The sequence below is a fragment of the Lampetra fluviatilis genome, chromosome 2 (genome assembly GCF_964198595.1).
Source record: "Lampetra fluviatilis chromosome 2, kcLamFluv1.1, whole genome shotgun sequence".
NCBI classification, from domain to species: domain Eukaryota; kingdom Metazoa; phylum Chordata; class Hyperoartia; order Petromyzontiformes; family Petromyzontidae; genus Lampetra; species Lampetra fluviatilis.
The window spans coordinates 6829086-6855473 of NC_136276.1; the positions used below are offsets into that span (position 1 = coordinate 6829086).

Consider the following 26388-nt stretch of genomic DNA (forward strand, 5'->3'; position numbering starts at 1 on the left):
AAAATCTCGAGCGTAGTAACAAAACCGTGTTGTTGGGTGTTTTTGGAACGTGGTATTAGCGTGCACTGCATTCGCGAGTGTGTGGTCGTTGTACGCATAAAGGCCGTGGTCTCTGTACGATTGTGCGGGTACGGAGGTGTGTGCGTTAACGCCCGGGGAGAGCACTTTTGGTGTGTTGGCGTGACTACGCAGCCGTGTGAGAGGAGAATCGTCCTTGTACGATATTTGTGTTGACGTGCACGCGCGAGTGGGGGAGGGGACGAGTCGTCGTGTCGGCGTGTGCCCCGCTTGCGTGCGCTCGTTACTTGCGTAAGCTCTCGGCGTGCGTAATCGGCGTACCCCAGGTGCGCGATCGTAACGTGAGCGGCCAGCGCGGCGCAGAGCGGCGCAAGAGTGGGTATCGCGTGTGGAGCTGTATGCGTGTGTGCGCGCACGTTCACGACGTGTGTAACACAGGTGCGCGATCCTAACGTGAGTGGTCAGTGTTGGGTGAGTGCCGTGCAGAGCTGTGTGTGGGTGTGCGCGTACGTGGTTATCCATGCCTGCTACGCGGACCCGCGGTGGAGGGGAATCCTCGGGTGACGGCTCCCACACCCTGGGTGAGGAGCCTAGCGGCGGTTCGCTTAGCAGCGGGGGGGCGATTGATGATGTTAGTCCGGCCGTTAGTATTATCGAGGGAGGGATCTCGGGGGCTAGCGACCCCCACAAATTGGTGTCAGAAGCGGTACGGACCCCCGCGTTACCTCACGCTAAAATAAGACTGATATTTACCGGCCGGGGGGCCCCTTCGTGGAAGGCATTCGCCCGCAATCTCTTAGGGGTCAAGGAAATTAATGGATGGACGGACGCGCAGGCAGTACGTCAACTTAATATGAATCTTGATGGGCTGGCAGCCGATTTTGTAGAAGCGTTACCCGCGAGCGCACAGACACAGCTAGAGGAGCTGATGCGCCGACTCGATCAGCGTTTTGGCACACGTGACGAGGAGGAAGCAAAATCGGCCTTAGAGGCGCGCCGTCGCCAACCTGGCGAAGATCTCCGTGATTACGCCGAGGATGTGCGCGAGTTAACAAAGATCGCACGCCCGGGGTACGCAACTGAGGTTATTGAGGAACTGGCTGCCGAGAAAATCCAGCGGTACCTGTCTCGCACGGCGTGGTGGCAGCCAGACGTGAGCTGCCCACGTCTTCCCTTTAACACCCTTGTCGAGCGCGCACGTAAGTGTGAAAGAATTCACAGCGAACGCGCGCAGCTCCGGGGGCTGGGACGAGAGCGCGCCATTGCGAGCCTGCTCTCGGAAGACGAGGAGGAGGAACAGGAGCTCGCGAGGACGGTAAGGGGCCGGGAAAGAGAACCTCCAGTGTCCCGCGAGACAACCCCGGGTTGGGTAGCTGGGTTACAGACCGGCATGGGAGATATAGCCGGCCAGGTAACCCAGGTGCAATCCTCCGTTGAGACCATCCGATCCGAAATGGGGGACCTACGCGCCACGGTGGGAGGGTTATCTGGGAGGGTAGCCCGACTAGAGGCAGAGTCGGGGCAGCGGCGTGCCGGAGGGGGGATAGGGAACGGACGGGGGGGCTCCTACGGGACGGCCCCCCGTGCGTGTTACCTGTGTGACCGGCGAGGGCATCTCGTGAGAGACTGTCCGCAGATCGCCCGCGCTAGAAACGCGCCGGGGTTAAACCCCAACGCCCCCTAGAGAGTGGACCATCTGGGGGTGCATTCGAAGCGGTCCCGATGCAAAAAGACGGTAATAATGGCGAGCGAGTGATCTCCACACAGGTTCCAACAACAACGCCCACGGAAACGGTGACTCCTGGCGACTGGCTACGGGAGCTGGTGGCGGGGATCACGGGGGCCACGTCGCTCGTGGAAGGGGAGGTAAACGGAGTGCGTACCCGAATTCTGCTGGACACGGGGGCGGTGGCCTCGCTCGTGAGCGCAGCGCACTGCAGCGCGATCGGGGTCGACGTGCGTCACCTGCAGGCACCGGACCGCGCGCTGCACACGGCGAGCGGAGCCGGAATGGGGCTGCTGGGGAGAGCCACCCTAGAGGTCCGCATAGGCAGTCAGGTGTGCACCCAGGAGTTCTACGTGTCGAGTGCGTTGTGTCACGAGTGTATCGCAGGTACCGACCTCTTAGAACGGCTGGGACTCAACGTGCAACCCCGCCAGCGATGCGCCACCATGGAGAGCAACGGCGAGCGGATACCGTTCCTGGGACGAGAACCAACGCGCCCCCGCTTCGCACCTGTGGTCGCTATCCTGGCGACGGCAGTCACCATCGACCCACTCACAGAGATGCTGGTGCCGGTGGCAACATCCCCCACCGACCCCGCGCTCCGACCATCAGGAGAGGTAATGCTAACTCCTCACCCGGAGTTGGCAAAACGGTATGGGATAGTGGGATCCGCCACGTTGGTAAACGCAGATGGGGACCGATTGTTTATACGTGTGTTTAACCCACACAGTACCCCGGCAATGATACGACGACGCACCCCGGTAGCCACCGTACACCCCCTGCACGCTCGCCACTCGAACGACTCGGTGTTCGCACTCTGGGCGGAGGACCCTGGCCGCCCCGAGGACAGCCAGGATCTGGCCTGGCGGGTCGGCCCGACCCCCCGAGCCGAGATTGTTCCCCTGCAGGATGCGTTACATGTGCCTTGGGCAGCCTTACCTAAGGGGGAGGCCGATCAGCTGCGCGGGTTATTGCGGGAGTACGCCGACGTGTTCAGTGAGCACGATTCGGACGTGGGCCGGACCGACCTGGTCAAGCACCAAATTGACACAGGTGCAGCCCGACCCATCAAACTCCCCGCATACCGAGTGGGCGCGCCTGAACGGACCCAGATCAAAGAGGCAGTCACGGATATGCTACGCGATAACATAATCCAGCCCTCCGCGAGCCCTTGGTCTGCCCCGGTGGTACTGGTAACGAAAAAGGACGGATCGACTCGGTTCTGCGTTGATTACCGAAAATTGAACGCAGTCACCCTCGGCGACGCTTTTCCCATCCCACGCATCGACGACACCTTCGACAGTCTCGCAGGAGCGCGGTATTTTTCCACCCTCGATCTCGCGTCCGGGTACTGGCAGGTGGAGATGACGGAGGAGGATCGGCCAAAAACAGCATTCACCACCCCGATGGGCCTGTTTGAGTTTCGAGTGTTGCCGTTCGGACTCACTAACGCGCCCGCGACGTTCCAGCGGTTGATGGAGTTGGTGATGCGGGGCTTGCAGTGGGAACAGTGCCTGATTTACTTGGACGATGTGATAGTGTTCAGTAGATCTTTGTCTGAGCATTGGTCCAGGCTTCGAGAGGTGTTCCAGCGACTGCGAGCGGCTCATCTCAAGCTCAAGCCACGTAAGTGTTACATCGCACAACGCGAGGTGGGGTACCTCGGGCATCGCGTCAGCGAGGCAGGCGTGCACACCGATCCGGAGAAGGTACGCGCCGTAGTGGAGTGGCCACGGCCAAGGAATCTGACGGAGATCAGATCATTTTTGGGGCTCGCCACCTATTATCGTCGATTTGTAAAGGGATTCAGTGAGATTGCACGCCCTCTCACCCAACTCACCTCCCCTAAGCACCCCTACCAGTGGACGGGGGCCTGCCAGACGGCCTTCACCACTCTCAAAGATCACCTCACCCACGCCCCCACCCTCGCTTTCCCCGATTTTACCACCGATTTTATTTTGGACACCGACGCCTGCAGCAGCGGGCTGGGCGCGGTGTTGTCACAGGTACAGGATGGGACGGAACGAGTCATCGCGTACGCCAGCCGGACCTTGAGTGGGGCCGAGCTGAACTATTGCGTGACCCGCCAAGAGTTGTACGCCGTAATTTTCGCATGCAAACAGTTCCGGCCGTATTTGTACGGCAGGAGATGTCGCGTACGCACTGACCATTATGCTCTGCAGTTCCTTCTTACATTCAAGGAGCCGCGGGGGCAGATGGCCCGGTGGTTGGCGCAGTTGCAGGAGTACAACCTGCAAATCGAGTATCGGGCTGGCCGGACGCATGCAAACGCGGACGCCTTGTCGAGGCGACCCACGGTGTTCGCCGAGACGAGGGCGGAGGAGGCCTGCCCGTGTTTCACGGGGGGACGCTGCCGGCAGGCAACGGACCCCCGAGAGGCCGCGGCCACTGACCCCCCCCCAGCGAGAGAGAGTGCAGTGTGCGCCACAGAGACCCTTGCAGGTGGCACCGAGGATCCCGTTGACCGCCCGGCAAGCGCGGGACCCGCAGCTCGGGACCCGATCGGACGGATCCAGGAGGACGTCGGCTGCGCCTTCCCGGGCCTGAACGACGAGCAGCTGAGACAGACCCAGCAGCGAGATCCGGATCTGGCGGCGGTGGAGGCGGCACTGCGAGAGAAGGAGGATGCACTACCAGGGCCCTGGAGCGGTTTGTATGCCCGGTTGTGTGTGGAAAACGGGGTGGTGAGGGAACTGGCCGACGCTGGGCAGCCTGGGTGCATCTGCGTTCCCGCCCATGTGCGACCCCAACTACTACGACTGGTACACGACCACCCGCTCGGGGGCCATGATGGGGAACGGCGCACCCGGGAGACTCTGCGTCGCCAGTATCTCTGGCCTAAATTGGCACAAGATGTGGCCGCCTGGGTGCAGGGCTGCCGGGCCTGCCAGCAGTGTGGGCAAAAGCCGGCGAGGTACCAGGTACCCCTGAGGCCGTTCCGAGTCAGTCGGACGAATCAGTTGGTCGGAATCCACTTGCAGGGGCCCTTTCCACGATCCCACCGGGGCAACCGATATATTCTTGTAGCGGTGGAGTACTTCACCCGCTACCCAGTGGCGGTGGCTATCCCGGATAAAACAGCCCTCGTAGTGGCCCGGGCCTTCGTGGAAAACTACGTACTTAAGTGCGGGATCCCCGAACGAGTCATTACCGACCAGGGTAGTGAATTCGAGGCCGAACTATTCCAGGCGCTGTGCCGAGAGTTCGGGATCCAGAAGGACCGAACCACGGCATATCACCCCCAGGCAAACGGGATGGTAGAGAGGATGAACCAGACTCTGGCCGGGAAGCTTAAACGCATGGCGGCCGCGAATCAACAGGACTGGGACGAACACCTCCCCTATGCCCTGTTCGCCTACACCACCGCCGTTCACACATCTACAGGACAGACCCCGTTCCTAATGATGTTTGGTCGCGAGTCTCGCCTGCCCGCAGATCTGCTGTTCGGTGTCCCTCCGCCACAACGGGAGGAAGGGAGCCACCCCGTGGAGTACTTGCTGGAGACCCTGCGAGGGGCCAGGGGCCGAGCCTACCCGCACGGAGAGGCCGCGCACCAGCGGCAAGAGCAGGGCGCCCGACCCCGTATGGAGCCCCCCTTCTACACTGCGGGCTCCGAGGTGTGGCTGTACACTCCCCGCGTCGGTGCCGGACAGGTGGGGAAGCTGACCACCTACTGGCGAGGACCCTGGATTGTGAGACGGCAGATCTCACCATGGACGGTGCTGATTCAGGGAGGAGAGAGGGGCCGGGAGATGGTGGTCAACATCCGCCGACTGAAGCCGTGGCGAGCAGCCCCCGAGGGGGGGAGCCCCGCCGTCCAAGTACCCCGAAACCCCGGGGTCCCCCCACCCCCCGTGCCCGGGGGCCTCGCGCAGTATATGGGCCCCACGGAGCCCCGGGCTCCGAGGGGCCCCGGGCGGGGCCGGGGGCGACGAGGACGGCGACCCTTAGACCCCACCGCCTCTGAGTTTGTTCCCCAGCCCGCAGGTGCCAGAGACCGAGGGGAGCCGTTGGAATGGAGGAGGAGACCACCGCCGGAGCCCCAGGAGACGGAGCCGCCACCCCCGAGGCCAGCCACAAGGGCCGGGCGAATCCCGCGGACCCCGCGGCGATACCTCGTGGGGGCAACCCAGGCGAGGTGCTCCAGTCAACCCGGGACGGGGACTGGCACCCCGGGGGGCTATGTGGTGCCACAGCGACGGGGCCACTCGGCCGAGCCAGGGAGCCGCCCGGCTTCCACCGCCGCACTGCCCCCCATCACCCCCCCCCACATAAACACGCACCCGCACCCACGTAGGGCCTCGTGGTCGGGTCACCTACCCTGAGTTTTCACCCGAGGGCCCCCTAGGGGGGTTACCCCACGGTTTCTCAGGGCCAGGGAATTGGACAGGACCCTTCCCAGGCCAAGTAACACTGCGGCGCCGTGGGCGGATTTGAGATCGCACGACCACGGCGAGCTCAGAGAGCCCCGCAGTTAGAAACGCATACAAACACAAACACGGGTCAGCAAGGCAGATAGCTGGGATCAGGACCCGGGACGACTGATTGGTCGAAAGTTCAAAGGCCGGCGGGATCGCAAAAGAGCGGGAAATCCTAGGCTCAGGATTGGTCGAGAGACCAAGGCGGTCGGGACGGGGGCGCCTAGCCTTTGATGTGAATAGTTTAAAAGAAAACGCAGGGGCAGTAGGGAACTCTCTTCTTCTGGAGTTTGGACACGGGGTCAGCGACGAAGGAGTCATCGGGCGAGCCGCTAGATTGTCTGCAGGACGATCTGAGCGCCGCAAGGTCACCAAGGACTACAGACGGTATCGTGTTGCGCGCCTTACAACACCTCAGAGCGGAGAGTAGGATCCGTAGGAGAGGGTTAGTTCGGGGTAAGGACGGGTAGGAAAGCGGTTTAGCAGAGAGCGCAGCATAGAATAGGGCTACACGGCACCAGAGCGTGGGTTAGAAGCGCCTTGCTGTCCCGCACACACACACGGGTGGCTCGGTTGGTTAGCAAGGGCTAATAAAATCTCGAGCGTAGTAACAAAACCGTGTTGTTGGGTGTTTTTGGAACGTGGTATTAGCGTGCACTGCATTCGCGAGTGTGTGGTCGTTGTACGCATAAAGGCCGTGGTCTCTGTACGATTGTGCGGGTACGGAGGTGTGTGCGTTAACGCCCGGGGAGAGCACTTTTGGTGTGTTGGCGTGACTACGCAGCCGTGTGAGAGGAGAATCGTCCTTGTACGATATTTGTGTTGACGTGCACGCGCGAGTGGGGGAGGGGACGAGTCGTCGTGTCGGCGTGTGCCCCGCTTGCGTGCGCTCGTTACTTGCGTAAGCTCTCGGCGTGCGTAATCGGCGTACCCCAGGTGCGCGATCGTAACGTGAGCGGCCAGCGCGGCGCAGAGCGGCGCAAGAGTGGGTATCGCGTGTGGAGCTGTATGCGTGTGTGCGCGCACGTTCACGACGTGTGTAACACAGGTGCGCGATCCTAACGTGAGTGGTCAGTGTTGGGTGAGTGCCGTGCAGAGCTGTGTGTGGGTGTGCGCGTACGTGGTTATCCATGCCTGCTACGCGGACCCGCGGTGGAGGGGAATCCTCGGGTGACGGCTCCCACACCCTGGGTGAGGAGCCTAGCGGCGGTTCGCTTAGCAGCGGGGGGGCGATTGATGATGTTAGTCCGGCCGTTAGTATTATCGAGGGAGGGATCTCGGGGGCTAGCGACCCCCACATATCCGTACATTTTATGTGCATCTCTGTGTTTGTCAGTATGTATACGTTACTTGTTTATACATACAGTATATCTACAATTATGCTATATCTGTGTGGATTTGTCTGCGTCTGCATGTCGTCCTACACCTTACGTGTGTAGTCGTACATCCAGTGATGTATTTGTGAATTAACTCCAGGGCACACACGTCTCGCTCGGGGAGGATGTTATTCCGCTTGCGGTGAGGATGTCATCATCACCACCAGCACCACTAAAATATCAACAACCCCCCGTGTAGCCTGAACAGAGTGTTGGGGCAAGTGCTGTTAGCGAGTAGCACCTATGAAGACCGGCACGGCACACGAGGGGGTGGCCAGCACCACTCCCGACCACCTTTGTCTCCCCAGAGGCGATGTTTACACACCGGTACTCATTTGAGGCTGAGACGACCTCGTGGGAGGCCCAGGACCGGTTCAATATAATCGTCACCGGTGATGCTCGGCCGTGAGCGGGAATCGAACTCGAGTCGCCGGGTTCGGAGCACGGCACGCTAACCGTTACACCACCACTCCCTACATCATCATCATCATCACCAACACTACACACATCATCATCACCACCGTTCCCATCCTCATCACCACCGCTCCCCACATCAACATCATCATCATCATCACCGCCGTTCCCATCATCATCATCATCACCACTCCCCACATCATCATCACCACCCCTCCCCACATTATCATTATCACCATCACCACCACCATCATCACCACCATTCCCCACATCATCATCACCACCCCTCCCCACATCATCATCATCACCACCACCATCATCACCATCATCATCACCACCACTCCCCACATCATCATCACCACCACTCCCATCATCATCACCACCACTCCCCACATCATCACCATCATCATCACCACCACCATCACCACCACTCCCATCATCATCATCACCACCCCTCCCCACATCATCATTATCACCATCACCACTACCACCATCATCACAACCACTCCCATCATCATCACCACCACTCCCCACATCATCACCATCATCACCACCATCATCATCACCACCACTCCCATCATCACCACCACCATCATCACCACCACTCCCATCATCATCATCACCACCCCTCCCCACATCATCACCATCATCACCACCATCATCATCACCAACACTCCCCACATCATCATCACCACCCCTCCCCACATCACCACCGTCATCATCACCACCGTTATCATCACCGCCCGTCCATCACGCGGTGTAGTCCAGGCAGGAGCCAATTGCGCGCGGCTCGCTGTGTATCCAGGTGACGTGTGCGAGCCCGCAGGTAATCGCCGGGCTATATAAACAACAAGCCCCGCGGGCTACGTGAGCCAGGGCGTCTCGCCTCGGGGACTTGCACGTTGCAAGCGCGGCTCGTCTCTGACCAGTTTATCTCTGCGTCACGATTCATCTAAGAGCCCCGCACACGACGCAAGCCGTTCGCCGAGCAGGCGAAGCTTTAAGCTATGAGCTCGCTAAGCTCCAGCTATGTCCAGCCCATCGGGTCGTGCCACAGCCAGCGTCAGCGCAGGAGATGCCTCGTCAATGGCTCGTACGCCGCGGGTGACGGGTGTCCCTCCCTGCAGGGGCCCCGCACCCCGGTCGCCTTCGTGCCCCACGGAGGGACCTCCCGGGCGCGCTCGTGGGGGTGCCCTCCGGCCCCGCCACCGGAGATCGACCGCGGGGTGCTGCCCGTGCGCTTCCACGAGAAGGAGCAGATGAAGAAGCTCAACGACCGCTTCGTCAGCTTCATCGAGAAGGTCTCATGGGCGGTGGGGGTGGTGGGGGGAGCGGTGGTGCTTTGGTTAGCGCACTGCGCTGAATCTGCTGTTGAGTTCGATTGGGAGGCATTACATCATTTTAATGATTATGTAATGGGATGATGATTTGGGGGTGCGGGCTTGCGGGGGGGGGGGTTGGTGGCGTAACCAGCGAGGGAGGTGGTAGTAGCGGACAGCATGGGGGCGGAGATCGTGTCTGTCACCAGTGCCGGATTAAGCAAGTGCGGGGTCTGTCGCATATGTTACAAAGGGGCGCTAAATAAAAAAAAAATACAAACATATTAAAACACAAATATTTTACTTGCACAGTAAAGTTATTGTATTTTTTCATTTGCTTCACAGCCAGACAATATAACAAATCGCTAACCTTAAACACCCAGTCGTCCATAAAAGTTGAAGGCAGTATAGTACTATAGTAATAGAGCAAGTGCAGAATCACTGAACCGGAATTGATAGCTTGAAACATTTTAGCGCGGGACCCTTGAAAATACGGGGGCCGTAGCATTGCTACTTTTGCTACTAGGATAATCCTGCACTGTCTGCCACTACTGCGTTGTGCTCAGTGACACCGTTATTAGAGTGTCATTAGTAACCGACTGATGTTCATGTCATTCGGCCAATGTCTGGCTATCACTGGCCCGAAATTTGCCTGAAGCATTCTTTTTCATGTACACCTCGGTGCGCGCACTGCACATGTTAAGTGTAGACTGCATAGTTTACCGTATCGTTTTAGAAGTGGCACTGTGGTTAGTTAGCAAAAATGTGCTGTGAACCCTGCCACCTGAGTTCGATTCCATTCCACGGCTAACATCGCTAGCGAGGGTTATCTGAATCGGTCCTGGGCTCCCTGATTTATCAACCCGTGCTGACCAGCGTGGTGAAGTATGGTCACATAGCCCCCATTACTGACATTACACGGGGGGCCAGTCTTCATCCAGAAGTGGATTGACACACGGCTCTATATTATGATTATTATGACGCATTATTATATTATAGATGTAACAATTCACCCATCCATGCATGTGTTGTTGAATTGTCACGATTTTTAGGCAAAAAACATATTCTTGTGTGGTTTATGTAAGATCTATAGGGTTTCTAATAACCACATAATAGAATACGGAAATCATCTATGCACGTATCACGATTGTATGAATTGCATTAAATTCGTTTATTCCCTGAAACGTTCATTATTTTATTACACTTAAATATCTTAACACTGCTCACCGAGATTCACACTTATTCCCACCACAATAGCCAGTAGACATACTAATGTGCAGTCTTGTGTGACAACGTTGTGCTTTTGTCCGTACAGCGGTGCATGGATGGAATGGGGATATGAACAGGAAATGGTACATCCTAGCAAAATTACGTGATTTTTTTTTTTTGGGGGTTCTAAAAAACTTTGTCAGTCATAAAAAAAAAATTGCCATGCCTTAAATTCGTCTTTTGTCGATTAATGCCTGCCATAATTACCTGAGACTTAAGGAATTCCAGAACAACGCTAATGTGGGCCGAACATTACTGCAGTCGATTACATTCCAGTGAACTACGTGACACCTGCCGATGACCAAATCACTGTCAATGCGCCTTCGCTCGAGAGCTCAGTAGAGTTTGTATAGTCCTTAGATGACTGGCCACCGTGGACAAAAAGGGTGTTCTAAGCTGCTGCGGGTTTATAATGTGAGCAGCAGATGGCATTGCAACAAATTAAATTATTATGCCTATTCTATCTATGTTCCCCATATTAAAAAAACAACCCCACACTCATCATTGGACCTCCTTTGCCAGTACCAAAATATGATAATAGGTTTTTCCCCTTTTTCTGGCAACAAAACAGGTGTTAAAATGTTAAAACACCAAACTGAAACCTTTTTACAAGGAATCATGTCTGCATTAACCACAATGCTTGTGGTCAGAATGCAAACAAAAAAACATACTCTGATAATATATGCATTGTCCTCGAAACTGATTGGTCCACACCAGAGACAGCTTTCTTGTGAGCCTTTTGGCGTCCTCTGGTCTCAGCCCGTTTGAGACGAGGCTCAAAAGAAAGCTGTCTCTGGTGTGGACCAATCAGTTTCAAAGACAATGCATATATTATCAGAGTATGTTTTTTTGTTTGCATTCTGACCACAAGCATCGTGGTTAATGCAGACATGATTCCTTGTCAAAAGGTTTGAGTTTGGTGTTTTAACACCTTAACACCTGTTTTGTAACCCCACACTCACCAGTGTGCTAAAGGATGTTCAAATGACCCCCCACCCCACCGAGCCATGCAGCATTGGGAATTCCTCATCTGGCCGTGGATGGAGAGAAGGGTTCTCTACAAGTACACGGTCTATGCCCACCCCACCCCTCAGAGCTCAGTCACCTGGGGGCAGTTCTAGGGGTCCTGAGGACCGGTGGCGATGCATGGAATGTGTGAATGCCGGTTTTCATTTGGCACGCATGCCACTGTCGCTTTCAAGCTGACAGGGACGTTTTAAAAGTCCTTTATGACTGCTTGAGCTATGCGCGACATGTGGATGTTAAGTCCCTGGAGCTTCCACTCCCATCTCCACGATGTCTTATTAAAGAAACAGTTGTGCACAAGTACGAATAGTACAAATTCAACATTAACGTCAATAATACATACTCTTTGGTTCTTTCGGTAAAGTCACCGAAAGAAGCAAAGAGTATGGATCTGCAGTCACGAAAGCTTCAAATCAATAATACTTCATTAAGAGGAAACATGATAGGCAATGTGTCAGGAAATGGCCCTTCTTCATAGGAGAGTGATCTTCATCTCTCTACCATGAAGTCTGGCTATGAAAACACTAATTTCTCTGCTATGAAGTAGGGCCGTTCCCCAAAATGTCAACTATCATATACTGCACTGTATACCAGAGGTGTGGACTCGAGTCATGTGACTTGGACTCGAGTCAGACTCGAGTCATGAATTTGATGACTTGCGACTCGACTTGGACTTGCATAACAATGACTTTGTCCCACCTCTGCTGTATACCCTTTCCCTTTGAGGGCAGTTTTACTGACGAAAGTGTTGAGTGTTAAAACAACAGAGGATTCATACTCTTTTGTTTTTTCGGTAAAGTCACGTAGGTAAAACATTTAAATAAATTAACTCACGACGTTTCGAAAGCAACTGCAGCAGTTACACCTGATGACGGAGGCTTGTGCTGCTTCCGAAACGTCGTGAGTTAATTTATTTAATTTTCTTACCTACGTGACTTTACCGAAAAAAACAAAGAGTATGAATCCTTGCAGTCACGAAAACTTCAAATCTAGAACATACAGAGGGGCTTTCAGTAGAGCATAACTGGACGTTGTCGTGCCGACCTCAGAGTCTATAATCATGAAAGTAATCTGTGACCCAACTTGTTTTTCTATCCGAGATGCAGTCCTGGGAACCATCATTTGCGCAATTGCCCATCTTGTGCTGCACTTTTTGCCAGTGGTAAATATTAAATATTTAAAGTATATTAAAGAAACACTTTATGACTGGCGAGTCCCTTCACGTGAACTTAAAATGAATATTGGATGTGGTTATTATGTACTCGCCTATAATCCAGTCACTTTGAAGTGGGGTTAGCGGATCGGCGCTGTGATCCCACGTGTCGCGCGGGAGACGCCCATCTGCAATCGCAGCCAAGCGCCTGTATGGAGCAGTGCAGCAAGTAGGTTTCTCACAGCCTGTGTCGAGTTTTGAGTGTCAGCGGCTCCTTTTTTCCGGGGTTTTCTCTTTGCACTTCAGTTTCCTCCCAGGCGCATACATAAACCGGCCAAACATTCGCATCAAGGCCCTTGAGAAAATTAGTAGTTTGGCTCAGTGGAACGTTCCAAGCTCATCATTGTCAGCAGCAGCAGCAGCAGCAATGGTTTATCCGCTGCTGGATAAAGACCTCCTTCAAGTCGCCTCCACCTCTCGTGGTCTCGCGATGCGACAAACCACACAGTATCTGCACACGAACCGATTGCGTTGCTCCATCTCTTCGGAAATGTCCTGTCAAATGCATTCTATTCCCTGGTTATAGCTTTCGAGCTAAATATAAAACATATTCTAGATTTGAAGTTTTCGTGACTGCAAGGATCCATACTCTTTGATTCTTTCGGTAAAGTCACGTAGGTGAAAATAATGATAAAATACAAATAATAAAATTAAAATAAAAAATAGATAAATTAAATCACGACGTTTCGATTGCAACACAATCAATCATCATCAGGTGTGACAACCACAGCAATAATTATTTCTTATTGAAGTGGGAAAGATGCCAGAGTTAAGGGGTTTATATAAGTCAGATAGGGCGGTGGGGGGGAGGGAGGGGGGGATAAGGGGAGGGGGAGCTTTGCGCACACGCAACTGATGATGATTGCTTGTGTTGTAATCGAAACGTCGTGATTACATTTATTTATTTAAAATTTCTATTATTTTTATTTTATTATTTTTTTCACTTCCGTGACTTTACCGAAAGAACCAAATAGTATAAAACATATTTTCATAATACAGGCTGGGCCGCAAGTTAGTTACCTGCCCCTGGTAGCCCTAATGTGTGAGGGTCCATGACCGTAGAGAAGGGGCGAGGTGAAACAGTGTGATGTGATTTTTCTTCTTGGTTTTTTCGGTAAAGTCACGTAGAATGGAAATAATAAAATAATAAAAATAAAACATTATAAAATAATTCTCACGACGTTTCGGCCACAATGCAAGCAGCCGTCCTCAGGTGAAGAACAGGTCTGTCGATAAGACAGAGTCTGAAGTGTGATATGGGTTACAGATCCAGGGCGTGGGCAAGTTGGGGAGGGGGGGTTGCTCAGAAAAGGCTGAGGAGGCCTCAGAAGTGGCCTCATCTGGCAATTCGCCCTCGGACTTCAAAAACCTTTGAAGCGGCCCTGGCTGTGGGCCATGAATTCGTACCCCACCCTGTCCCCTTAGTATCCTCTTTGTCATTGTGTCTCCCACCACAGGTGGGCATCCTGGAGCAGCAGAACAAAGTGCTGGGGGTGCAGTGGCTGCTCCTGCAGGATCGTGGAGCCAGGGGCTCCAAGGTTGAGGCGAGCGTGTTCTTCCAGAGCCAGATCCACGGTCTTCAGCGGCAGCTCGACACTCTGGAGCGCGACAAGCAGCGGCGGCAGGGAGAGCTGCGGCTCGCGCAGGGCCTCGTCGAGGACTTCAAGAACAAGTGCGCGTCGACGTGGCGGATGTGCAGGGATGTGTACAGCGATGCGCCTGGCACCGTTAGGGGAGCAAGTAGTGTAGCGGTGAGCGCGCCGCACTACGAACCCGGCGACCCGACTTGAATTTTTGCTCACGGCCAACACCAGTGATGATTATCTGAACTGGTCCTGGGCTTCCCCTAGGTCGATTCAACCTCAAATTATGTCCTGGTGGGGAAACAAATGCGGTCGGGCGTCTTGCTGGCCATCCACCACCTCCTGTGCCATACCGGCCTTCATAGCTGCTCGCTAGCAGTACTTGCCCCAACAGTTTGGTACAGGCTATACGGGGGATCTTTGTCTTTGTTTGCCTCGCCCATTGGGGATCTTAAGCGGAAATTATTTTTGAAGGCCATTTTATTCATAACCTCCGAATTAAATTGCAATAGAATGAGATGTATAGATAAGAGAGAGAGAGAGATGTAGCGAGATGAGATAAATGCGGATAAAAGATCAATGTGGAGTGAGATTGGAGAGATACAGGTGAGACAGAGATGTAGTGAAATTAAAGGGATAAGTACAGTGGCGTAACTCGATCATCAGTTCGGCGGGGTGCGGCAATCGGAAGGTGGGGCCCCAACGTGTTGAAAACCTACCTCATGGTAGTTGTCAGCATCCATCCCCTGTCCCCAGCCTAGTTATGCTACTGGATGTAGACGATACAAATATTAGAGTGGGATTAAGGAGAGATAGACAGGATAGGGACGTGAACTATTCATGCACTTTATCTTATTTAACTTTTTTTCATGCGTGTAATGATTAAAATTTCAGCTGATATTTTATGCACCCCTATTCTCCATGCACATGGGGCCACTTGAGTTACTCGGGGACCTAAGTGTTTTCTTAGTACTGGTAGGAACCTCCTGGTTACACCAGCCCACAGGGGATTATTGTGTCCGTCGTGCAGGGATGGGCTGGGTGGGGAGGGAGAGGCTGGTTGGGGAGGGTTGGGAGGGGCTAGGTGGGAGGGGCTGGGTGGGGAGGGTGGGGCTGGGTGGGGGGTGGGAGGGGTGGGGCTGGGTGGGGAGGGGCTGGTCACCCCGTGGTGCCCTTATAAAACTCAATGTTTAACCGATTCACGCCGGCTTGTGCCCGCTCTCACAGTCGGGCATATTTGCGGAATACACCACGCCGCCGTTGACCCTGGCCATTGACCGAGCAACCCAACGTTCCTACCAGCTCCCTCCACAGGAATGTGTTTGGATTAATGCCTTGCGCCACCACTGCACGTATAAAGAGCCCGTGTGTCAACTCACGACTGGACGTTTGTCTCCCCACACCATGCAGGCTGTGAGGGTTATTTCGACCACACGAACCACTCCACTACCGCTCCCCAGGGAGCATTAACAACAACAACCGCCATTCACCACCAAGTGGCGGTGACGTCTCCACGGCGCTTGTGCCAGGCTCTGTGCACTTTAAGGCCATGTAAAGTGTCGACAGCCCACTGGCAGGAGGTCACGGGACAGACCCAGGTGCCATGGGTTGACTGACTGAGTGACTGGCCGATGCACGATTTGTACCCCCCACTATGCCAACGGTAGCACTAATGTCACACTATCACATACAGTGTAAACCTTTAGCATTTTAAAAGTTGAGTTCCACTTAGAAATTATGTTTCTGTTCTTTTAGGTACGAGGAAGACATATCGATCCGCAACAAGGCAGAGAACGAGTTTGATGCGGTGAAACAGGTGATGTTCATAACATTTCTGCTGAGATGTTCATCCTATAAACACAATGGCCTATAACTGTATGCCCGGAAGCACAATCACAGAATTATTCCAATAAACTCAACCAACAATGTCTGTCGTCTTTGGCAGGATTTCGACGACTCTTGCTTAGTGAAAGCTGAGCTGGAAGCTAGACTGGAAGGACTGAAAGATGAGATCAACTTTCTCAGAGGAATTTTTGAAAAGGTCAGGACCAATTACCTGGCCGCACCCATATGTGTTTTTTTTCCATTCACGGTGTGTAATCTTAGAACACGGTACTCAGTCAGGCCGGGTTTTACCGCAGTCCCACGCCAGTGCCCTGAACGTGATCCCCACTCTCCATTTTAGGAGCTGCGTGACCTGGAGCCGCAAATCAAAGACACCTTGGTGTCTGCGGGGCTGGACACCAGCCGCAGCATTGACCTGCAAGGGATGATCTCCGATGTCCGCGCTCAGTACGAATTGATCGCTGCCAAGAGCCAGGCCGAGGCCAATGAATTCTACAGAAAGAAGGTAAACACATCGGCAGCAGCAGCAGCAGCAGCAGAAGCCACGGACGTGAAAGGGGATTTCGGCGAGACAGCGACACCGCCCACTTATCTGCCACGATCACTGAGAAGCGTCTCCCAAGTAGAATGTCAAGTATCAAGACTTTTTATTTATTTCACTTAGGCATACCCTCCCACCACGCCACCCTGACCAATACATTACAATAAATTCCTTTTCGCCACATTCATACTCAATCATCATTATTAATTGTGTCTGTGCTCTGCAGATTTGATTGAATTTTACAAAGCCTGCTGGTGTTGAAACTGCATCAAACCCAAACGATTTGCTTTGATAGAAATTCGATCACAAAAACTCATCCGAGGTGGTCTCAGCTGTTCTTTAATGCTTAGTCAGATGAAATGATGAAATGGTAAAAAAGTTTATTTTTATTATAATAAGTGTTTGTTATTTATTATAAAATATCTGATCGAGTTTCAAGACTTTTTCAGGAGGTTCCTGCTCGATTGGTTGGCACATTTCTTTGATGACCATTTTGGCACGTGGGGAGGAAATCCAGAATGCGTCGAGATGACGCAAACACGCGCTGCTTGCTTGTTTTACAGTACGACGTTCTCAGCCTCTCGGCCGATCCGACCGACCAGGAGATCCGCAGCAACAGGAACGAAATAAACAATCTGCACCATCAGATCCAGCGCGTGAGAGGTGAAGGCAACGCTCTGAAGAAGCAGGTACGAGCTGCTGCACTTATATTTGAGCCACAGAAAATTGTTTTCATATGTGCAGACACGGAATGAGTTTGTGTTAAGATATTGATTTTTGCATTCAACAGGCTCCCTTATTTTAAATGGGACACTCTTGCCAATAACATCTAAAATTCTCACAGCATTTGATTTTGATGAGGCTGATTTTACTGATGAGACCTACCAAGTCAAAACCAATCTATATATTTACTTGATTATCAAATGCTGCTCAATATGTTGGCCTGGAAATCCAGTAAGGCGATAGAATAATTTCATTTTTTTTTTTAAATATGTGGGGTCACAGAGCTCTGCTTATTTTGTTTGTTGGAGGTGATCATCCCCATCGCACCCCCTAATTTGGGCAGAGGCTCAGCAGAGGGTGAGCACCACCCACCACCTGCTTGACCACGATGCCGAGCGGTGCTGTGACTCCGTTTTGTGAATACCCCAGCGCGCCAGCCTGCAGGCTGCCATGGCAGGGGCCGTGGATCGAGGCGGGCTCAGCGTCCGCGAGGCGAAGGAGAGAATCGCCCGCCTGGAGGAGGAGCTGCACAAGGACAAGCGGCAGATGGTGCAGCGCGTGCGCGAGTACCAGGAGCTCATGAACGTCAAGCTGGCTCTGGACATCGAGATCGCCACCTACCGCAGGCTGCTTGAGGGAGAGGAGTCCAGGTGGATGCCTCAGCAACTTCTATACCCGGCGCCTCCCTCCTGACCAACAACCTTGTCGTGTAGTTGTCGAGTGCGCAGGCAGTGCAACTGCACAACAGGGGTACCACGGGTCAGAGGTCCCCAGGCACTCCCAATTCTTCATTTGCTCTGCCCCGTTCCCTCCTATCGCTCGCCCACACCGCTCCGATAATAGCCTAAACATAATTCTCAAATTTTCCAAGCGCACAAAATTGCCATAGTTCTTCCTCGCTCCATTGTCGGGTATCTTGGCTATCCCGCGTCACATTCAGACAGCTGTGGCGAGATGTTCTTTCCGTCGCCTGGTACACATGAGGTTGTGGGTTCAATCCCTAGCCCTGGCGATGCAGTATAGTTGGAGTTCGCATGATTTCTCTCCAAGTCCTCCGGTTTTGCCCTCCACATTTAGAAACATGCCTTCAGACTTTGACTGCTACTATAAAGTACCACGTGTGATGATATAAGCCACTTAGATAAACTATAATGTGTGTCCAGGTCTCCTTTGAAAACAAAGCGAATAGCTCAGTGGACTTTGCTTGGAAATTGTTTAGTTAATTGGTTAGTTTAGGTAAAGTCACGTAGGTATAAAATAAAATTAAAATAAAATCACGACGTTTCGATCGCAACACAGATACCGCTGACTGTCAGCAGTTCTCCTGCTGTATCTGTTCCACCTGATGACGGTCGCTTGTGTTGCGATCGAAACGTCGTGATTTAATTAATTTCATTTTATACCTACGTGACTTTACAGAAATAACCATAGAGTATGGATCCCTGCAGTCACGGAAACTTCAGATCTACATTGGTTAGTTTAGTTTATATGCTTTATAATTTAAATATATTGTAACTAATTGAAACTCGTTCATTTTACAGACTCGGGTGTGTAACATCGCAGAAGCAGCATTTCAGCCTCAGCTTTGGGAGTGACCTTGTCAACAAAGGTGAGGAGAAGGAGAAGGGAGGGCCCTGATTTAATCGCTCAAGCAAACAGGGGCAGCACTGCTTTGGCACGTCTCGAAGCTGAACCTTTCATGTTTAATAGGCATGTGCTCTATTAAAACGTAACAACAATTCAACAGATTTTTTTTATTTTACTAGGTAAGGCCTACTTAGCTAAATAGCTCTTTTTCAGACGCAACCTGGCCACAAAATGATAGCTCAACGAAGTGATTTATCACGTGGAAATTTATAGCAGCCAAATACTCGAGTAGGCATGTGGTTACTTGGACGTGTGTACTGGTACGGCTGTCCTCGCAATCCGCTGCTGGCTCAGGGCCTCCGTATGCTGTGCGGGCCGTGGGGGTTGAAAGATGGGGAGCATAGACGTGGGTACATAGGAGTAGAGTACAACAGTGGATTTTTTTTTCCACTGCCCAACATGTAGACCTGCAGCTTATCACAACCTGTTTGTGCATGGTGGTCTATGCAGGCTCAACCTGCTTAGCTTTCGATATCTGACATGATCGGTGCATTGCAGGTGATTTGGTACTAAGTTTATGCTGACTTAATCCCGCGTGAATATTATTAAAAGATGTGACCTGCGCACTTATGTGTGCAGAGGTAAAAATAATGAAACAATGTGTAACACACACAGATTGTCTGACACAAACAAATTAATATTCGATCGCGACTGGGACAGACGAAGAGTCACTTTTGTATGCTCATCAGAACAGATGTCCCTTTAGTTGCTTCTTGAAAGTGGAGGGAGTTTGGATGAAGTCAGCACACCGTGAATGTGTGTTGAGTGTGACACTTGAGTCAGATCGCTCTCTGTGGTTTTTCTTGCCAAGAAATATATTTCTCAGAGCTATACTAAACAATGCAATCGCAAACAACTGCGAAATAAGATTTCTGCTTTCGATTTGTATCGTACAACTGTATTCAAACTCGCGTTTGTCCTCTTCACATCAGGTCACCGTGGCAGTTTCCAGGCCACGACGAATTTTGACAAGGTGATCAACTTGTACAAGCCTCCCAAGAAAACAGTGGAGATCAGAACCACCGAGACCAGGAATGGTCGAATTCTTTCTGCAAGTTCAGAGTTCATCCATTAGGTTATTGACTTTCCAGGGGATTCTGCTGTTGTGTGACAGTTAGCAAACTTGACTTACAATTCTGAGGTCGACAATTCGTTCTCCCGGCGCGGAAGTTGATGAAAAAAAATTGCCAAATTTATTTGAACCTCTGTCCACCCAGAAGTAAAAATGGGTTCACCACAGTCGGAATGAGAATCTGAATCTTTATTTATCCTCGAGAAATCAGATAAGCTCTAAAGCTCTTTTTCACAAATGTCCAGTCAGAAAGCTACAACAACAAACAATACACGAAACTATCGGCGTGCAAAGTAAATCACTAAAAAATAAACAAGTAAAATAGATCAAGCATTTCGATGTAAAGCTTTCGTGACTGCAGGGATTCATCTTCTTGGTTCTTTCGGTAAAGTCACGTAGAAGGGAAGTAATAAAATAATAAAAATAAAACATAATAAAATAATTCTCACGACGTTTCGGCCACAACGTAAGCAGCCGTCCTCAGGTGAAGACCAGGTCTGTCGGGGAGACAGCTGTCTCCCTTCTACGTGACTTTACCGAAAGAACCAAGAAGATAGATCAAGTCTATGAAGTTCAAATTGCCGATGTGCACCAATTCCCAAGCTTGGGGAAGGCTGCAAAACAACGGCGACAACAGTCCCAGAGCGAACCAAGACAACACACATTCCTTCAATGAGTCGATCGGTCGGGCGCGTGTGCTGGGGGTGAAGTGTGGGTGCTGCCACCTCTTCCAAGACATGTGGCCAGCTTGGATGAAAGGGGCGAATACCTTCGAATTGATCACGGCTCTCGAAAGCTCCCTTTTTTGTGAAAACCCTTCTGACAGCAGTTGTTGCGAGCAAGCAATTGCAGGGCTGCCCCTTTATGTTTAATGACATCCTCATATCGAGGGAGAGTGAGCGATATAATGCAACGCATTATCTCGGCAAGTGTGTTCTTGCAACGCAACTGATGTAAATGTTTCAGTGAAGTATGTTTTTACAAGTGAAGTACAATCTACTGTATCGTTTTGTGGTGTACATATATTTACTTTGTTTCGGGTGAATGTAATGTATTCTCATTATATAAGGACACTTCCTATTTACATGTGTTTATATTTTCAGTCAATCGTGTGCCTATCTGCATTTGGAAGTCGAAACGCGTGCAATATAAAGTTGAAGTTAAAACGACGGTGCGCTTCCAATGTGCTTTTTTTGTTTGTTACATCTAAACATTGCAAAATTGATCAGCTGTGAGACGAGACGAGTGCAAGACCGGCAGACTTTCACAAGACAACTCGAGAGGCTTCGCAAAGCCTTCGGGTTATTGTGACATTTGTTACGATTATACTGGGCCGGTGATGAGCGTGTAACGAGCGTGCAATGATGACCACCACAGTGAACGAGGAGTTACTTCAAAATAAACTGAACGGATCTAGCAGCGGCCACCATCAATCCACTGCTGGATAAAAGCCTCCCCGAGCCGTTGCCAATCCCTCGCTGTCCCGCGATGCAACAACCCATCTGACACCTGCACGTGAACCTGATTTCATCACTCCATCTCCGCGGTGGGCATCCTCTCGGGTGTGTTTATTTTTTCCTTCGGCTGCCACGAAGTTGCCGTGAGTCTCGATCGCATCCTCCTGGTAGGACCATTTTAATGCATGCACAATAAAGCCATAACATTGGCCCCACGAGGAGTTCCACTATTGGGGGGGGGGGGGGGACATCAAAGTTGCCTGCGTGTTCAATATTCAACAGGCAAAAAACACGAATGGTCCTCGGGCAACGACACCACGCTATGTATACACACCTATTATACTTTGTTTACGACCTTGTGGCGTGTAAACAATAGATCTTGTAAAATTTTAATCATCTCGACGAGGTAAAGGCCACCCGTTTTATGTCTGGCAGCTGTTAGGGATTAGACGCGGCCCGCTTGCGCTAAATACTTTTTCTTGGGCACCTTCCACTTTAAAGTGCGGGGAAAGTGCCACAGGTTTGAATCTGGAGGGTCGTATGCATGTATGTTGAACTTCTTTAGCACCGTACGTAGTCAACCATGCTTATCGGTGGAGATGTCAACCCAGTGGTGGCGCTAGGCACACAAACTACAAAATAGCAAAAGGCCCCAAACCACCTCAAGGGACCCTGGTATCATGATAAAATAGGAACGCGCCCAAAACAGCTCAAATTCACAGCTTAATCATTCAGACACAATAAACGTAAATGTCTGATGAATTTCTCTCATCTCTATATCTTCTGCAGTTCACTTTTCTCATCTCGCTGTATCTCTATGTTTCATCCACATCTCTCTCATATCATTCCATTTATGTCTCATCCGTATCTCTCTCATAACCTCATTACGTCTCATATCTTTTGGACACATCTCCATCATCTCCATCATCTCTTGTGTACAGCTCTTCCATAGTTTCATTGCGAGGTTCTAATTTGAAAGGGGTGACCCCGGGAGTGATTTCTGCTTTAGGGCATTCCAATGGGCCAGCAGACACTGCAGTTGCTGCCTTAATGTTTAATAAACTGTGGCCAGGATACGCCGATAGAGACGTACGATGGCCACGTACCATGGCCGCTCCCTGTGTCTCTCCCTGCGGGCAAACAAGCACACACGCGTGGGCTGAGAGGGAGGAGCGAGACATGAGGAGACCCCGTGGGGCGATGCGTAGAGGAGGAGGTTGAGAGGAAACCACGAGGAGGGAGTGTGCAGGGAGGTGTGCGGTTGCGTTGAGAACTCGTGAGCAATGTGTAGGTGGAGTTGTCTGCACGCCCGTGGAAGGGAGTGGAAGGGTGTGAGTGTGGTTTGAGGATGGGTGAGGTTTTCTTTGGGGTGCAGGTGAGTGGGTTTGTGAAGTGAGATGTGAGGCTGTAGGGGTGGGGTGGGGTGCAGGTGAGTGGGTTTGTGAAGTGAGATGTGAGGTTGTAGGGGTGGGGTGCAGGTGAGTGACTTTGTGAAGTGAGATGTGAGGCTGTAGGGGTGGGGTGGGGTGCAGGTGAGTGGGTTTGTGAAGTGAGATGTGAGGCTGTAGGGGTGGGGTGGGGTGCAGGTGAGTGGGTTTGTGAAGTGAGATGTGAGGCTGTAGGGGTGGGGTGCAGGTGAGTGACTTTGTGAAGCGAGATGTGAGGCTGTAGGGGTGGGGTGCAGGTGAGTGGGTTTGTGAAGTGAGATGTGAGGCTGTAGGGGTGGGATGCAGGTGAGTGGGTTTGTGAAGTGGGATGTGAGGCTGTAGGGGTGGGTTGTCAAGTAGGTGGAAGGGTAGCGAGGAGTGTTCTGGCCGAGGATCAATAGTTTACTGAAGTGGTAATGCAAAGACACACGCCTAGTGTTTACGGAGACTTCCCCACAATGTGTACGCCCGCTTCTCACACAGGGTGCGTCCCGGTCGCGGCATTCGTTTGTTGATTGAAATTAACCCCAAAGTCGCATGCAAACTTCTGCGTGCGGGTGCCCGTTTCTTCCTCGTGCCTGCAAAATCAGCATGCGGTAAAAAATCAGTTGCTCAATATTCCTCCTGATGACGATCGCTTGCGTTGTGATCGAAACGTCGTAGTTTTTTGTTTATTAATTTGAACCTATCTACGTGACTTTACCGAAAGACCCAAAAAATATGATTTCCTGCAGTCACGAAAGCTTTAAGTCAAGATTCGATGCTACTATTTACTGCACCGTATTCTCCACGCACTCCCAAACGGGTATGCGACGTCAATACAATTGTACAAATCTGGTCACACACACGAGCACCTAAAATATGGGGGGGGTGGAGTGAGTCTGAACATCGGTAACGAACTCGCGTCGCAGCGAGCGGCGCTGCGTGTAAATGCACACGAGGAGTGGTGCCGTGTAATGTCGCTTGCGACGCGAACATTCACAACGACAATGCCGACTCAAGAAGGCGAATTGCTGAGAGGTGGGGGGAGCCTTTGCCTAGCAGTGGATTGACCATGGCTGATGATCGCGATGATGGAGGCATATTCGACAGCCGGTTTTTTTGATGTCGGTCACCGTCGCCCGTGCCCCTGACTGCGAACTTAGCAAGTTAATGACTCAGCACAAGGACTGACGTTCATTATTAATTCTACTCTGTGGTAAACTGGCAAATTCGAATTGCTTAGTGACCGTGCTATACTATCACAGCACCTGAGTTCGATTCCCCGCCGTGGTGTAGATCAGCGGTGAGTGATACATGAGCCGCTTCGAGACCCCCTTTCATCAACCCGCGGTGCCCGGCGTGAAGACGTGCTGCCAAACAACTCATCCAGCAGTGGATTACTGACACATCATGTTAAACATCTCGCCGCGGTGGTGAGATGTTAACTACCTCGCCTGGTATGCAGGAGGTCGTGGGTTCGATCCCGACCCTGACGCCTGCTGTATATTTGGAGTTTGCGTGTCTCTCTCCCCGTGGTCGCGTGGATTTTTCTCCGGGTCCTCCGGTTTTTCCCTCCACATTTAGAAACACGCGTTGAAAGTATTCGGCTGCTATACATTTCCACGTGATAAGCCACTTCGCTGAGCTATCATTTGTGGCCAGGTCGCTTCTGAAAGAGAACTATATAGCTCAGTGGACTTTCCCTGGCAAAATAAAAAAAAAATAGTTTAAAGTGTTTTTAACAGCATCAACGTGAAGTGTCGCTGAACGTGGGTGCACAGCGCCTACCGGGCAGACGCAGCACAAGACACGGCGCTGAACGCATTGCACACAATTCGCATGCGTTTAGAAATATCGAGTGTACAGGCGGTGCAACTGCACCGCGGCCTATATGTGCTAATCACGATGTGGGGGGGGGGGAGGAGGCAAATAAGGGGGCCTCAGTGGCGCTTATGTAACAGACACCATAGACGCCGTATTTCTGCGGTATGCGGAGTCGGAAAAACTCACGAGTCACATTTCACTACGCGACGCCTCGTGTACTGTCTGCACGTCTGTGCTGTCCATTGCCCAAGGTGCAGACATGGACGTGCGCCCTTGATCTGGTGTCACGTGCTGCGCCGCAGTCGACACTCGACGGCAGGACTCAATCCTGAATTCGATTCCACTCGAAATGCCAGCGTATAGGCAGCTTGGACGTGACTTGTTGCTCCACAGAGCTTCGGCGCACAGACACATCTTTTGAGGATTGGGCGTTTCCACCCCCGCGCCCCTGTTGATTGTCTGCTGGGCTCACATCGCTTGTCGGCTCTTTGCGTACTTAGTTAACTGACTAACACAGTCGGCTGCGTACGGTGCGAAATAGGTTCAACATATCGATTTAAAGCTTTCGCGACTGCAGGGATTCATTTTCTTGGTTCTTTCGGTAAAGTCACGTAGAAGGGAAATGATACAATTTATTATTTTATTATTTCGCTTCTACGTGACTTTACCGAAAGAACCAAGAAGAGGTTCAACATACATACACGGAAGGCATTGTCCACAATGTGTTTAGATATTAGCTAATTAGAGCTGCTCAAGCAAGCACGGCCTCCATGTAAGACGTTGTATAATTCACTTTTTTTAAAGGCAAGTTTATGTGAGCGGTGGGGCCGTGGTCAGCGCACTGCGCCATGAACCCAGATACCTGATTTCGATTCCTGAACGCTAATTGACATCAGTGGCGAGTAAGATATGAAACGGTCATACCCCCCCCCGTCCCCTCATCTCACCCCCCTGCATTTCTCCAACCCGCACTGACCAACGCAGTGAAGCGTGGTCAAACAACCCTTCGACCAAGGAGCGTAAACCACCACGCGCACTCCGGTGGTGATAGCAGCAGCAGCGGCACCTTTTTGGCTTAATCATCGAACAAAGACGGTCACTTGCATCGCGCGCTTTCAGATGCGTTTCTGCGGCCGTCTGGAACGCTCTTCCTTCCGATATTAAGAAGCCACTGGGGACTATGCACTTTTAAGTTTAAAGTGAGAACTCGTTTCTTTACAACTGTCTTATTGTGTTTAGTTTGTTGTCCTTTCCCCGCACGCTGCGGAAAAATTTCAACATACGTACATTCGACCGACACGGCGTGGATACGTTTTTAAATAGTAGACTGACAGTGGGATGCACATTAATACGTATGATAATAAGTTCAATCTGTGTCATTCTCGCACAATTATCAAACGTTCACGGAGTGTGTATTTTCCACTCCCGCACATGATCTCTTTGTCAAAGCACGGTTTTCAGGAATCGTCGACACGTGCAATGGATGT

General features: G+C 51.8%; 1 protein-coding gene across 1 annotated transcript; it reads left to right on the forward strand.

Moving 5' to 3' along the window:
• The first annotated feature begins 8980 nt into the window (after positions 1 to 8980).
• Positions 8981 to 20214, forward strand: LOC144937660 (intermediate filament protein ON3-like). Its single transcript, XM_078865059.1, has 9 exons — positions 8981 to 9274; positions 14258 to 14472; positions 16139 to 16199; positions 16329 to 16424; positions 16569 to 16733; positions 17333 to 17458; positions 17922 to 18142; positions 19034 to 19101; positions 20072 to 20214. Exons 1-9 carry the CDS (start codon positions 8981 to 8983, stop codon positions 20212 to 20214), a joined length of 1389 nt encoding a protein of 462 aa, XP_078721185.1.
• Positions 20215 to 26388: the final 6174 nt, after the last annotated feature.

Coding starts and splice junctions, on each gene's coding strand:
- LOC144937660 (XM_078865059.1), top strand. CDS start 8,981: ATGAGCTCGCTAAGCTCCAGCTATGTCCAGCCCATCGGGTCGTGCCAC. Junction 17,459..17,921: donor GCAACGCTCTGAAGAAGCAG/GTACGAGCTGCT, acceptor TGAATACCCCAG/CGCGCCAGCCTGCAGGCTGC. Junction 19,102..20,071: donor GAGTGACCTTGTCAACAAAG/GTGAGGAGAAGG, acceptor TCTTCACATCAG/GTCACCGTGGCAGTTTCCAG.